At 34.2% G+C, this 16,314-nt stretch overlaps 1 protein-coding gene across 1 annotated transcript; it reads right to left on the bottom strand.

Annotated features, from left to right (window-relative positions):
* Positions 1-2,174: 2,174 nt before the first annotated feature.
* On the bottom strand, positions 2,175-4,211 carry LOC120268484 (pyruvate dehydrogenase E1 component subunit beta-3, chloroplastic-like). Its single transcript, XM_039275874.1, has 4 exons — positions 4,091-4,211; positions 3,753-3,853; positions 3,555-3,598; positions 2,175-2,604 (listed from the first exon to the last, which is right to left on the bottom strand). The coding sequence occupies exons 1-4, from the start codon at positions 4,209-4,211 to the stop codon at positions 2,175-2,177; spliced, it is 696 nt and encodes a 231-aa protein (XP_039131808.1).
* Between the last annotated feature and the right edge of the window lie 12,103 nt (positions 4,212-16,314).

Below are 16,314 nucleotides of genomic sequence, written 5' to 3' on the forward strand. Positions count from 1 at the left end.
CTATTTGAGTGTAAGGAGATTCCACTTGCATATAATCAACATCCTATTTTATTATATACTTCTTTTGTCCATCCATTTTGTACATGATATACATGAACATAGGACTCAACCAATAATTTCACACCAATTTATTTCATTATTATAATGTCTGCCACTAGGCATATTTCTGAAAATAAAAAACATAATGATTAATTATTTAAATTCCGAATAAGATATCCTTTACTCTAAGTATAGCCTAATTATAACCAATAAATTGGTTTTTCCATCCGTCAAACTTTATGGAAGCCCCCTTTCTACCCTACGGGGTTCTTTTCTTAGATAAAGCCCTAGCCCATAGTTGGAGACAAGAGATTCATATGAGCAATCATAACAAAACGAGCCTCCACTTGGGTTTCCTAATAGAAAGGCACACGAACAGCTATATGATCCCATCAAAGTTGGCATTGAACCCTTCACAAATTAATGAGTATAAACAAATAGCATGCTACTCTATTAAAATGGATTGTAAAGCTTGTATGCCTAGTCCTCCTTCTCTTTTGATCCAAATGATTAAAAGGGGCTACCCTTTGTTAGGTTTTCCATGGTATCACTCTTTTTAGTATATTACAATTGTCATGCCAATAAATACATTCTAAAAAGCAAACAACTCAGTAAAATATAATAAATCAAAAAATTATTGAATTTATCTAAAACTTGATGCCTATAACTCTTATTATTTTGGCTAATGGTTGTTTTAATTTCTCCCAACTTTGAGGCCCACACATAATACTATTACTAATTTTCCCACAATGGCATAACACATATGTTTTAATTTAAGAAGCCTATCACATTTTCTTAAATTTAAATGATAGTCTAAGTAGCTATTGAACACATAATCCAATCAACTAAAATATTAAAAAAAAAATTACAACATATAACTCAAGGGACATTGTATATAAACCCATAATAACTCATAATTTATACATCACCCAAGAGGCACATAAAAAATGAAATTCAAAAGAACTATGTGAAAAGTACATAATAGTACTTGTTTTTCTATATTTGATGCTCATAATAGGTTGTCGATCCCTCAATATCTAATGCTCCTACTACTACTTGTTTTTCTATTATCTAGTCGGTTAATTGAATGGGTTTTGATTCACTACTGTAGTAGGAGAGAGGCTATAATTATGAATATGAAATTGAAGGAAATATCTGTCATGTCCCGTCCCGAGAGACTGACATGTGACTATCCAAGGACGGACACTCATGCCCACTCTATCCTCAAGTCACCTCAAAGCCTAACAAAACCTAAATTATACACAATCCTAAACACAAATCACACAATCAGAACATACAAGGCAAGGAGTATAACAATAACAAAGAGGAAGCAATATTACCAAAAACTTGACAATAGGGTACCAAGGAGCATACTAGTCACAAATATAGTCAATTTTCCCCCAAAATAGCAAGTTTAAAACAACACATGATTTCAAAACCCAAAGACACTAGTGGATCCCCTGTTAATTAGACAATGCAAAAATGCTAGAAAAAACACACATCAAAGTTTGATAAGGAAAAACAAACAAGATGATGACTAGCACTCCGCCCTCCAAGACGTTTTTAGAAGCTAAAACCTAGAAGGGAGAGAGAGGGTGACTAACTAATGTCACTCCATGAGTGGGCTAGCACAATTCTAAGAGAATGTCAAAAAAAAAAAAAAACTAATAAAATTACAAAAGATAAGCTTTCAAAATAATACAAATAGCTTTTAAAGATTTTTATACATAAATCAATATATGTGTACCTATAGAAATACTGAATAGCATAAAATAATCACTTTTGCTTAAGTGGGGATTTCAACATTCACGACTCATGAATAGTAAAATACGGGTTTTAAACCATAAAACATGATACTCGTCATCAAACCAATTTATTTTCCAAAGAGTATACAAATGACCATGTCTCCAAGATTCAGAAGAAATAATTTTATAAAATACGAAGTTTGCGTCTCGAGCAAACAAGCAATGATCTAGAATCCCTCTAAACTTTTGCCATGGCTGTGGGTAGGTTTAAAGCTATCAAGGTTATCATGCCTTTGACGTTGACCCCATCGGTCCACAGCGTAGTGACTCCGGCTCCCCGATGACCATCCAATCAAGGTTCTACACCTCCTCTTATATTGAATGAAAAGATCAACAGGTCTTCCATGCCACCTCACAAGGCTGGCCATGAAGATCGCCTACAGCAACAAGTTGACGACCAACACCCCCTGGCCCACGAATCACAACAGGAATGGTGAATTGACCACCAGAGGTGTAGTGCAGCATGCCACAGTTGTTTGATATCTGGTTGAAACCAAGTAGAAGGAAGCCCATGTTCATGCCATCAATCACTGACCTCAAGCCAGTCATTGCTGCTCCAATGCCCATGCCAGTGAAATAGTTCTCCGCGACGGGAGTGTCAAGAACCCTCAGGTCTCCATATTTGGTTGCAAGACCCTTGGTCACCTTGTAGGAACCACCATAGTGACCCACATCTTCACCCATAACACAAACCCTAGGATCTCGGGCCATCTCTTCATCCAACCCCACTCGTAAAGCTTCAAATAACATCAGCTCATGACTGAAATTGATAAATAATAACAAAATGATCAAACCTTTGCAAAATCTGTAAATATAAACAGTTAGATCATTCGGAAAAAGAAAATGATAAATTTGACTTCTAATATTTGAGAGGTCATGAATGATCCATTTATTAATTAACTAAACAACAACTAAATTATTATCCTGGTATGATGATGTCTCAGAAACCTGAAATTACTTAAAAGCCGCCCAATTAGAAAATTCATCTTCAGCATTAAATATATTTTGTTTTCTCCTATGGTCTTCTTGTCTTTGTAAAATGACCTATAGCTAGCAACACCTTCAACAGGTACACTTGTAATACTTTGGCATATGAATTCATGGAACGATGTTAAAAACAACCAAATCATATGCCAAAAAAAAATCTAAAAGAGCACCCACTCTACTTTCATTCTCTTTTAGAAAAGCCAAATTTCCTTGCACATTACTAAGTCAAATACAGCTCCCCAACATATCTATGTTCTCTTTCGAGTGTCAATTGATAAAAAATCTTTCTCATATTATCTCTTACACTTCATCAAAATTCTCCCAAAACTTTTCTTCAGTAAGCCACTTGTTTATATTTGAAATTTTGAACAAAGATGCTGACGATGTCAGTCATCTTAAAATTGCTTCATTTACTTCATTATTTCTAATCAGTTTTTATTATATTCCTATTTTCTAAACCTCTCCACATAACACTAAAATCTGGCCATATTTTATTCTCTCGGTTCATTAAGCGTTAGCACAATGAATATTTTAATCCCAAATCATCACAAAAAGTATTTTGTCAAAAAGTAATTATAAAAAAGATTACTAAGTGCACCATTAGCTAATGTTGTGTCTTCATATCAAACTATATCCTCAACATATTAATTCATATGACTATGCATGATTAACCAGCAGGCATACAAAATTAATAACCACTTCGAGTTCGTATGATAAACTTACCCAGGTTTTGATCCTGTTGAACTTGCAGACGCATCAGGCTTAGTCTGTTAAAAAATAAAAAATAAATTAAATTAAATTCAAAATAATCTTCAGATAAAGAACCACATGCCCATGAAACCAAAAACAAAAAGAATGCTTCAAGTGGAGAATGAAGCACATAAGCATGTATCTACAGAGGAAAAGATTGCCATATTTTACTGCGACTGCATTGGTGATCAATTTGGAAGAGCGAGCCCTTGCATTAGAACCACAAGCAAACCCAGCTTCAGATCTGATTACCAAAATGCTTCCTTTCCGCCCTAACAACAGAGGTAAAAATTACCCAAAAAAATTAATTTTTTTCATAGATCCAACAAAAAATCACCAATCTCAACAAAATAAACTAAACTTCAAGAATAAAATAAACAACAATTTCCCATCAATTATCTCTCTAAAAAAACATCCAATGATAAAAAAATCAAACAAATTCGAACAAAAAAAAAAAAGAAAAAACAAAAGACAGATCAAAGAAGAAGAAGAAGAAGTCAAGGACCAACCTGCAAGAGATGCTGGCAGCGGAGCCAATCCGAGCCGAAGCCTATCAGAAACGTTGGTGGTCTTGTAAGCAGAGGAGGAGGAGAAGAAAGACAATGTTGCCATGTGCATAGCAGCCGCCATAGCAGGGGAAGAAAAGGGAGATGAGAAATGCAAAGGAATAGACAAAGAATTGTTGCTTGTTTATAGAGAGGAAGAGGGGGAAGCAAATGGCTTCGGGCGGAAAGCTCAAAGCGAAGAAGTATTGTGAAGGGCGAGGTTTGAGGCTCACCCTCTTTGTTTTCTCCACACCCTCGGTCCTATCGATCTATTTTTATTTTTTAGGACCCACCCACTTTTCCTGTTAATTAATTAATTAATTAATAACCCGTTATTTAGATTTTTTTTTTTTTTAATGTTTGTTTTTTCATGCAATGCGATGATTATAGGTCTTATCTCAAAATAATGTTCTCCTAGTTATGACAATTTATAATTTAATCACACAATCCCTAACTCAATCAAACTAATTATGTGGCACACGAAGGGTAGTTTTAATTAAAATAGGTACCCATTGCAAAATCTATTCTCACTCTGCCACATAGCATTTGTGGATAGCTCAACTAAGGCCTCAACTAGAGCCTAATCTTCTTCTATCATCTAATAATGTTTGTTCTATCCCTTTCCCCTGTCTTGAGATTCTCCAATGTCCATTCTTGAAAAACCTAAAAGCAATGAAGTAATGTCAAACCACTGCAGGCTAACAAAGCTGCATACATTAACAAATCATAATAAAAATGTTAAGCCAACCTTTTAACATTGCATACTATATTATATCTATTTTTAAACAGCATTATACCAAATCATGACCAACTTCTTGTGAACTTCATTCCCGAAAGATCCTTTAGCCAACCTCAAAGTTCAGCAAAAATACCTTTGATGGAATTTTCAAACCACATTACACAAAATCATGATCAATTCTACATGTAACACTTTTCAATCTCAAGTTATTTTCAAAGCCTATTAAATTATTATGCACTAACAAACATTGATCCTAAAAGTGCCATTATTTCATGTACATAAAGCAATGATGAGTTTTTAGTAAAGCTTATCAAATAAAATTAAGGGTTTTTATTGCCTATATCTACTAATTCAATTCCCTAGTTATCTTTTAATTTTTTTTTTATTTCATAGGACTTTGGCATATCCCCACCATAATGCCAAGCTTCAGAGGTTGGACCTGCACCCTTATACATCTTAGAACTAGTGAATTTACTTGTTTTTAAAACTAACTACAAGTAAAAAATTACAACATCATCGATGAACATACATTATGTGATTAGACGAACAAACATGAAAAAACATGAAAAAAGCAAAACCTAGATAACTGTAGAAATTATGTGAGAAAAAAAAAAAACAATACAACATCATTGACGAACATACTTGTCTTCCACATTCCAAACTGCATATATTAAAAACAATATCTAGATCATTGTAGAAATTATGTGATTAGATGAACAAACATAAAAGATCAATATAAAAAGAACACATTTTAATTATCTGTACAACCACTTCATACGAAGTTTAGTTTCACAACATAGATATTAATTATCAAAATCAATTATTAGAAATAGCAAGTTTGGTTTTGAATACATAGATATTAATTATCAAAATCAACTTGATCACCGTGTATTAAACATGTCCACGACCATGTCATTCCTAAATTGGGCCATTCATCTATTGGATCAACAACTGTGATGTTGGCAACATCATCTTTTATGTTCTCTCATAGCATTAAACTATCAACTTCAGCTTTTGTAGGGTCTTATTCCATCTCTTTCTAGATGGAGTTGTGTAGAAACCAACATGCATTAATTATGCACCTTTGAGTTGCTATATTGTAAAAGCTTGGGCTAGTTAGAATTTTCCATCAAATTTTTAGAAGGCCAAAAGTCTCTTTATTACATTTCTCACACTAGCATGTTTCATTAAAAAAAAAAAACTCTTATGCCATGCAAGGTTGACATTCATCGACCCAAGAACTCAAATGATAGTGTTATCCTTGAAAAGGTGCAAGAAATCCAGGGCAATTTGTATAGCCAGAATTACAAATAGTAAAAACCTAACATATATACAACTAAAAATATGTCATTAGACAATGGTTTAGGGGACATTTTGTTGTTAATAATAAATTGGAAAAGTAATGAGAGCACATTTTATTTACCATTTGGAACCTTTAATCCATTAGGCTTTCTAACCGCATTTCTAAAAACTCGACTATTATGAGCTGAGCGCTCCCAGCTAGATGAGACATATATGACTTGTATCTCTTTTCTACAAACACCAAAAACATTAAATATGATTTCTAATTTTCTTGTTATATATCTTGGTCAATCAACTTTAGGCACATTTACTCTAATGTGTTCCATCTAGTCATCCAAGACAATTCTATGTTGGGGAAAAAAGTTATTTCTTGTTAACCATTGATTATTATTTCATTAAGAAAAAGAGCATAAGGATTTGAACAATTATCCAGAACCACTTCCATCGAGGATCATTTGCATCCTCAAAGGCAAGTTCTAGTTTCTTTAATAAGACACCATGACAAAGCGTGGTTACCATTAAAACAATGTGGAAATGCTGACTAACTGTTTCAGCAAATTGAAAAAAGTCAAATTCAATTACTCTATTAATTCTTGACTTGGTGTGCCACAATATTCAAAAAACATTGCGACCATCTCCTAAATCAAAACATTTCTCGTACCACACAAACCACCAATGTTAATTAGCAATTGGTATAAACTATGGAAACAATGGCGATCCATGGGTATTTTATCAATACACTAAACATCACTTTCATGTACCACACGATGAAAGTATTCATATTATATGGAAACAATGCCTAATAGATGTTGACTCAATCTCATGTTGGACCATACTATTTCGTATATTGCTTCGCTTTATTGCATATGCAACAATCATGATGTTCAATAGGAAAATGTAACATATGGAGGCAAAGTAATATAGTCGAGCATATGTAAACGAAAAAAACAAAAAAACAAAATAACCATAATTAGATTATGGGAAATGTATGAAGTCCTCTACTTTTATAAGGACCAAAGCCATGTCTAAAATGACATCCTGTTAAAATGAACTAAGTTTAGCATGCTAGTTTAATCATTAAATTTTTTTTTAAAAAAAAATCAACCTTTATTAGTGTGCCAGAGTCAAAATAAATCAACTATAAAGGTGAACATTTAATAGACCAAGATAAAAGTATTGTAGATTTTTAGACTTTAGTTTATTCAATTTAGTAGACCTAGATGAATTATCAAACTAAATTAGGTAAAGAGGTCAATTATGTGCAATTATTGTTGAGTTTTAGAGTACTTCAACAGAAAAATTAGGTTGCCTTAATTAGAACCATTATTAATGTATTGATATAGAATATACCTACAAAAAGAGTCTTTTCAAGCCTTGCCATTCTTTCTTCTAGTGAGAAAAAGAATTGTAAAATATTTTTAAATAACATACAAAAGAACACACTCATCTAAACCACATTATATTCTTGGTTGGAGTGTTAAACAAAATCATTAGATGAAAGACTTGGCCAAGGGATTGATAGTTTTGCTAGTGCTATGCATGAAAGCTCGACACTGTATTTTAATCTAAAGATTTTTTCCAAAAGGTTGATAGCTTTGCACCACACTTTTGAACCCCACACCAATATATATATATATATATATATATATATATATATATATATATCTTCGTTTACTGTAAACATGTTTAGTATATCACATTGTATAACTGTAGTTTATTCAATTGGATTATGTCTTGTTATTGTGTAAGCATTCTCAAGATCTGTTTTGATGAATTATTTGCACACTTCATAATTCTTTAATGTAAACATGTTTACTATTCTATATTAATGAACAACAAATGAAATTTCTGCCCCATTTATACATTTGGAATATGTTACGATGAACCAAATAATATAGGCATTTCAAATTTGACAAAATAAAAAAGCAATCAAACTTCTCTCAACACAAGATTGAATTTTCAATGGTGTTCATTTACTTAACATAAGATACCAGAAAAATAAATAAATAAAATAATAAATCATCAAATGAACAACCACAGAAAGTTAGTCATGCACAAAAAGAAACAAATATAGGAAGAATTAATACCAATCATCATCTATAGAAACACAAACATCAATTAGAACTAATGATAAGCTTTCGTAGCTTTGACTTTACCACTAACCACACACCTAAAACAAAAGTCAACAAACCCAGTTGCAAGATAAATCACGGATGTGAACACATAAACAATGGGATAAAAGAAATTGATAGAGATTATATATATAGGGAGAGACAAGAACTCACCAAAAAGACTTCTTTTTTCTTTTTTGCAAGCTACAAAATATAAACCAGGAATAACATGGCAAAAATAATCAATAAAAGAAGATCAACATATAAAGTAAAAGAAAAAAAGAAATATATTATTACTTGGTTGGAGATCAGTTTCAGAAGAATTGATGAGGTGAAAGGGAATAAAGAGCACATACCAAATCTTTTCAAACCATATTTGCTTCTTCTTGGGTGGTGTTTGTTCCCTATTTCTTCAATGACTACTTGAGAACTTAGCTTGTAATGGAGGATGGAAGAAGGTGTGAGATAATCTGCAAAATCATGAGATAGAAGATGCTAAAAAAGGAGATAAAAATCCAAAATATGACGTATAATGCGAAGAAAAGAAGAGATCTACCAGATCTGCTTCTCTCGGTGTTGTTGGTTCTCTACTCTGATGACAACCTTGGCTTAATGGAGGAAGGTGACCATGTGAGATGCTTTTCAGATCGTGAAGAAAAGTGATGATAAAAAAAAAAGGGGGGGGGCAAGAATAACCATCTCCATGGTAGTTTGAGCATTACCTAAAGTTTGAGGGTAATGATAATAACTCATTTGGGGCTATCAAATGCCTTTTGTTTTGGGATTATAACCTTTTTTGGAGATACCCAAACTTGGGCTTGGATAGATGGGGGCAATGTTTCCCCTATTTGACAATGGCAAAACCCTAGGGCCCCAGCTCTGGTGATCACTGTAGCATAGTTACTATAGCGAGATCACTGTAGCAAGGTTTGGCTTTCCATGGGCATGATGATATTTGTAAACTTACATAATTACTTCATCAAAAAATTTTGGATGTGACACATTTTTTTGTTGAATCAAGGTTTGGCTTTCCGTGGACATGATGAGTTCTCGAGCTCATTAAACAAGTGTAATTTTCTTAAATTGCTTGAGTGGTATAGCCTACAGAATGAAGATGTTTAGTGAGCAATCAATTAGAATGCCCTTGGAAATAGTCAAATGACTTCCCCCAAAGATTCAAAAAGAGTTGACAAATGCTTGTGCAATGGAGATTACATGCACTATTGTTGATGGTATTAGAGATAGTTATTTTTCCCTTATGATTGATGAAGCTTGGGATGTCTTAGTGAAGGAGCATATGGGAGTTGTTTTGTAATATGTGAATAAGGATGGATATGTGATAGAGTAATTTCTTGCTATGGTTGATGTGGCTGACACCTCTGTCATTTCTTAAAAAATGCCATTGATTGTTTGTTTGCTAAACATAGGTTACCACTTTTGAGGTTGAGAGGACAAAGATATGATGGGGCTTCAAATATGCGGGATCAATTAAATGGTTTGAAAGCACTAATCCTAAAAGAAAATCCATACGCAAGATATGTCAATTGTTTTGCTCACTAATTCAAATTAGTTATTGTTGTTGCTGCCAAAAACAATTGGATTGTAAGTGATTTTTTCTAGTATGTTACTATAATTGTTAATTCCATTGGAGCATCATCTAAAAGGAGAAACCAACTTCGACAACATCATCATGATAGATTAGTTGAGCAATTGGTAAAGGGAGACATAGGCAGTGGTTGAGGGAAAAATCAAGAATCTAGCTTAGCACGACTAGGGGATACTCATTGGGGATCACATTACACTGCAATTCCTTGGCTAACCTCTATGTGGACTTCATTGTTAGAGGTACTCCAAAATGTGATTGATGATGGTGTTTCTTATAATAATAGAGGTACAATGACAAGTTTGATTGAAAAAAATGGAGAATTATCAATTTGCATTTGTGATGTACTTGATGAGACGTTTATTGGGGATAATGAATGAGTTATCACTTGCTTTACAATAAAAATATTAGAATATTGTTCAAGCGATGCATTTGATTAAATCAATAAGAGCTTGACTTTAAGACCTTAGGGAGACAGGATGTGAGGAATTTTTGGAGGAGGTTAACTCTTTTTGCGAGGGAAACTAGATCCTGGTGCTTAATATGGTGGATAATATGAGAATTCGTGGTCGTTCTAGGCGGGAGGGGAAAGTTATTACTCACTTTCACCATTATCGCATCAAAATTTTTTGTCAAGTTATTATGTTTTCATAAATCCCATTGATTTATTTTTTTTAGTTTTTGTTATTGATTTTATTATTTATTGTAATATTACATTATTGATTTGATAGTGCAAGAAATTATTTATTTTTCATAAATTTGTGAGAGGTTACTAAACTTTGGGTTTTTTTCAATTTGATTCACCATTTGACCCATAATCAAATAGATTCACCATCTAACTCATAATCAAATAGATTCACCTTCTAAAAGACTTTGATCCATACAACAATATATATGAACTGGATTAGTTAATTGAATGCATTACACAAAAACTTACAAATAAAAAACAAGTGTTACTAAAAAAAAAATTCACTAGGCATATAACCTACCTTAATGCAATGCATTTAGCCCTATATGCCTTCAATCTACTAATGTCCACCTCTTGATGGGTCTTCACTGCTTGAATAATACCTGCTATCTTCCAAGAAGGGTCAGCCATGAATTATTCCAAATAAGCATTTGCAATCTAGGAGCACTGGCATGCCTGTTGTTGTGGTCCCTTGTGCACTAATATTTTAAGTTACCTGACTTTATTCGCATTGTGTTCCCATCACTCACCATGGGTGAAGCCCACAGATAAAAAGGGCATCCCCTTTTGCAGAATTGCCTTACACCTTTTCATAGATTTTGGTCTAAAGTTCATAACATACATGTTCCTGATTCCATAATTTTTTACTGCATCCTTAAACTGCTTGAAGCTCCTAAACTTCATTCAATTACAAATTGGGGGTTCTTCATGTCACATTCTTCATTAAATTCAAAGTACTTGGAATTTTTAGATACCAATTCATCCTCATCAGTCGAAGAACATGAGTGTAACTCATTAGAAATTACATAGTTTGAATCCATTTCAACATCACTCCCTAGTCTTGGAGGTTCTCCACCAACATGTACAATAGCCCTATGGATTGCAGTATTCTCTCTACCTTCATCATCTGAATCATGACAAAAATTGTAGTTAGAGTCATAAAATTCACTGTCTACTTCTCCATTTTTATATTTATTGTCTTTCCCCATCCCAATCAATGCACCTTCCAAATCACTGTCCTCTTCATGCATTTCCTTTGCTCCATGGTCTTCATCATATCCAATTGATCCTTTTCCCCTTAGGCCCCTGATTCACTGCATCTATCCAACCACTAGATATTGCAACCATCAACATCTAAATTGAATTCCCTAACCATGTTAATCAGTTCAATCTTGGACAATTGATCAGCGTAGCAAAAGTCCACATATCCTGCTAAACCTTTTATACCACCAATCATATAATGAATTCTTATTGAGAACAACCCGGCATGGGGCACTGAAATGAAAGTAAGTCCAATGTTATATATATGTATGGTTGTCATACAGAGTAACCTACAAAAATTCAAGCAAGCATTGCAAAATCTGGTGGTAAACATTGTAAATAACTTCTTTTTATGTACTTAAAAAATAAAAAAAAAATGCATCCTCGACACAACATCTACTTCAATTTACTTAGTGTAACACACATTTCTCCACCTGACAAAAGCATACCCAATGCCATTTGTTATTACTTTTGTAGACTTTTTGTTACCAAAATTCAACTTTCAACCCAAACAAAAAAATAGACACAATATTAATTATCACATTTTATTTATTTATTTATTTATTTATTTTGAATAAATTAATTCTTCTTTCTTTCAAGTTGTTATTGCTTTTAACTATTGATGTTGAGTTGTTTAGCTCATCACATTACAACCAAAACGCAAAATGCAATCAAAAGGTGGTATGCTAAGCCACACTAGTGTGATTATTCTAGTTAGAAGTACACTCTTTGCCTTGATTCAGAAAGCATCTTTGAATTTTTACCTATCCAAAAGCATGAAATGAAAATTATAAAGTTCAAAGGATGAAATGAAAATTTGGATGAAAGTGAAAGATGTAAATTTTAGGCTAATGTGTAGAGAGCAACTCAAATGTGTTTATTCTATTGTACAATTTTCCTTATTTTGGTATAATTATGAACAAAAATTTATCTTATTTTACAAGTTCTCATTTTGATTGCCTTCATTAATATTATCGATGGTCCATGAAGATGTTAATTTTTTTTATTTATGAATACTCTGATGTATATTTTAGGCTAATGTGTAGAGAGTAACTCAAATGTGTTTATTCTGTTGTACAGTTTCCTTATTTTCAACCTCATCATCATTCTCTTGTCATATCATTTACTTTGCCTATTTCAAGTTGTAGTAAGATCAATTTATTTAGTTTCACTATTTCCTACTATTTGTCTTGATGTCCTTTATGATATTTTGTGGTTTATGGTATAGCAAGGCACATGCTTTGAAATAATACTTGTCATATATCTTATTCTTTCTTCTTTAATAGATAATATAAGTTAAATAGTTACATTGATAATCTTTGGTATGACTCATGTGGGTAAGTATCATAGTTTATCCTAGTGAATGTCATTTTCCAAAATATCCTCTCCATATTAGTAACTATCATAGTCCATCCTAGTGAATGTCATTTTCCAAAGTATCTTCCATGATAGTCTCAAACTTTACCACATTGTTTATAGATACATTTTTCATTATTCAAACTCGCGTACTTTTTTGAATTCCAATCCATGTTCCTAAAATTATGCTGTGTCTCACAGTAAGGCCACAAAGGTTGGTTGGAAGATGATTGCAAGGAGAATCACCAAAGGCAGAGCAAGAATTAGCGTATGACACCATCTTGAATTCCTCATTAGATGATTTAAACACATAAAACCAAAGTATTCAGACACCCAAAAGTCTTACCGTCTCAATGTTTTTGTGTTTTGAAATTATAAATCAGCCTGATGTTTCTTTGTCGTCTTTGGTGATCATCATTTTGTGATTTTCAGATTATGAGATATTCAAGTCAAGTTTCCTTCAATGGAATAATATTTCAGGGAAGTTCATTCTAATTACTCCTTATAGTCTACAGTCAAAAGTTTATTTATTTTATTTATTTATTCTGAATGAAAGGATTTGAGCTTTACTAGTTACTTTCACATTTTGCATATTTTAGGTTGTCTTCTTGGCAACTTAGGATACAACTCCTTTGTTTAAATCAGACAATACAACGACATTCACATCAATAATAAAATGGATTATATCCTATATAAATAACCCCAAATAGGAACACCATCCATCAACTATGTCCTTGATAAGGACCTCGCAAGTGCACGGGTTTGTCGAGTAATAAAATCCCAGGTGAGTGAAGTATCGTATCCACAGGGAGTAGGGAATAAAAATACTTAAATTGCTACTTAACCAAGTGAAAATGAATAATGATTGTGTTGATAAGATGTAATGTAAACAAAAATAAAAGAAATAAGAAAGAGAAACACAAGTAAATGAGAGATAAGGCAATCGATGTAGATGGGGTACTCGGATATTGTTCCGACTAGGACAATCATTTCAAATGCAAAACCCTCTATTATGCTTCCTAACTAATGTATTAATGAGTCGTGGAGATCCTTTAATACACGGTCTCAAATCTAAGGTCAACCGTGCCTAACTCTATACGATGTCCTGGAGGAGAAATCGAACAATCTCAACACCTCTCACTTGTATAGAATTGTAATGCGTTCTAGGGATTCCAAGTGATAAACTCTCTTCCCAGATGTAGACCTAATCCTTTGGTCCAGGTGGAAGGTCCCTAGTCACAATTAAGCCCTAGGTGCTAAAATCACTTTAATGCTTCACTCCGTTGCCTTTGCAACTAAGCCCCAGCGGAAGGTCATCCCTTAGCCCGTTCACTCTACTATGACCGCAAAGAACTCAAGGAAATGGAGTTAGGATAAATCATGTCGGAGGGGAAAGGGGACGCTCCGCTACCTCTCAACTCACCCTCTCAACCCTCTCCAATCTAGCTTTTTCTAACTCTCGTGGTGTGTCACTCACTCACAAGGGTTACCAAGGTGAACTCTCAACCCTAGTGTCACTCTAAGGGAGCATTCAATCAATCAAACATTCAAGAGTGGAACTCAATTAAAACATCAATTAAGGAAAGCATAATATAAGGTTTAATGAAACAAATACCATCCTAGGGTTCACAAATCTAAGTACCCACTAAGGGGTTTAGCTCTCCATGGAGCTAGTTACAATCAACAAGGAAATCGAATGTAAATGCAAGTAATCCATGAGAAAACCCCCTCGATAGTCGTGATGATGGTCTTGTGGAGAAGCCTCGACTCTTCCAAAGGTCCTTTTGTCCGGCCTAGGATACACCTCGCTGGATCGGTGCCGATGAAAGCTCTCCCAATAACCTTCTTCCAAACGGAGCGCGATGTCAAAGCCGTAGAACCTCTCCAAAACCCTTGCCAATACCTCTCAAAATCCTAGCCGAAGCATTCTCTCAAGTTGGGGAAAGATGAAAAAAAGAATGCTAAAATCGGGGTTGAAATCGGCTTTTAAAGGGCTGGAATCGGGCATCCACACGCCCCTGTGGGCGCCCCTGTGGATTTTTCACACGGGCGTGTGGAGTTTCCACACACCCATGTGGATTCTCTGAAATTCATTTTCTCGGCCGACTGTGAACAGTACCTGTTACAGTAAATTACTACAGTGTTTTGCTACAATGCCGGCCTGAAACACTCCCGAATCCATGTTTTCATCGAAATAACGTAAACGGGCACACGTTTACGTCGTAGATCGCCTTGCTTCTTCAATAAACGGCTTCATTGGTGAAGATCTTGCTATTAATGCACAAGCAGGGATACTCGAATGTGACTGCCTTTGTACCCCTCCAAATCATTGTGCTAACTTAAATACAAGGAGGTCGGCACACATTCTAGCATCTTGAAACCGACTTATGTCTTTGTGTTTGAACCTTCTCAAGATTTCCTCCAAATAGTGCGTTCACGATCTACATTGGCTTCTTTTTTTAACATTCGGCTTCACAACCCTATATGCATGAAAGTAACATAAATGCACAAGTATTAGCGCTAAAACCTGATAAAAGTAATGCTCATCATAAGGAAAGAACACTTCGCATTCTTATCACACAAGCACTTATCAGTCCTTGAATATAATACATTAGTTCACATTTTGTACTACACTGTAAAAAATAATAAGACCTACATCCCCAAGATTAGGGTTTATAAAGGGGGTCTTACAATATTCCAGTGCTGGATCATTCACATATGCGTATTTCTCCTACTTCACGGCCATCACCATTGACTAAACTTTCCTTGCTTGCTCACAATAAGGATGCAAAACTCCACTATCTTCCTCCTTTGCATCGTCTATTAGGAATAGTGCTAGGGTATGCAAAAAGTTTCCTAAATCGAGGGTGGAGAAGGAGATGACCTTCTAGGGCATTTCAACTAAGGATGGTAATGTCTTGTCACTAGAAAACGGTGATGTCTGAGGCTGATGTGGAGTGGTTCTTGGTGATGTGGCGGGTTGAGTCCACTGTGGAATATTATTAATGACTAGGATAGCCATGTCGGTAAGATGGCATGTGATGTGGGTGCTGATTAAGCTCCTCCGGCAGCCACATCAACAAAGGTGGGCGGGAAGCACCTGCGTGACCTGCCGATGAAGATAAATCAAATATCAATGACCTTTTTTATTCAAATTAAAGTTTGGTGATCAAATTGAAAAAAATCCTTAGTGACCTCTCAAAAAATTTATCTTATTTGTGATGTACTTGATGAGGTGTTTATTGGGATATTGAATGAGTTATCACTTGCTTTACAACAAAAAGATCAGGATATTGTTCAAGCGAAGCATTTGATTATAGCCATAAAAGTTCGGCTTCAAGACCTTAG

The sequence above is a fragment of the Dioscorea cayenensis genome, chromosome 9 (assembly GCF_009730915.1).
Source record: "Dioscorea cayenensis subsp. rotundata cultivar TDr96_F1 chromosome 9, TDr96_F1_v2_PseudoChromosome.rev07_lg8_w22 25.fasta, whole genome shotgun sequence".
In the NCBI taxonomy this organism is placed as follows: domain Eukaryota; kingdom Viridiplantae; phylum Streptophyta; class Magnoliopsida; order Dioscoreales; family Dioscoreaceae; genus Dioscorea; species Dioscorea cayenensis.

Excerpts from the sequence above, each read along its gene's own strand:
- LOC120268484 (XM_039275874.1), bottom strand. The coding sequence starts at position 4,211 with ATGGCGGCTGCTATGCACATGGCAACATTGTCTTTCTTCTCCTCCTCC. Across the intron at positions 3,599-3,752 it reads TGATCACCAATGCAGTCGCA|ACTAAGCCTGATGCGTCTGC; the intron begins GTAAAATATGGC and ends ATTTTTTAACAG. Across the intron at positions 2,605-3,554 it reads TCAACAGGATCAAAACCTGG|TCATGAGCTGATGTTATTTG; the intron begins GTAAGTTTATCA and ends TATCAATTTCAG.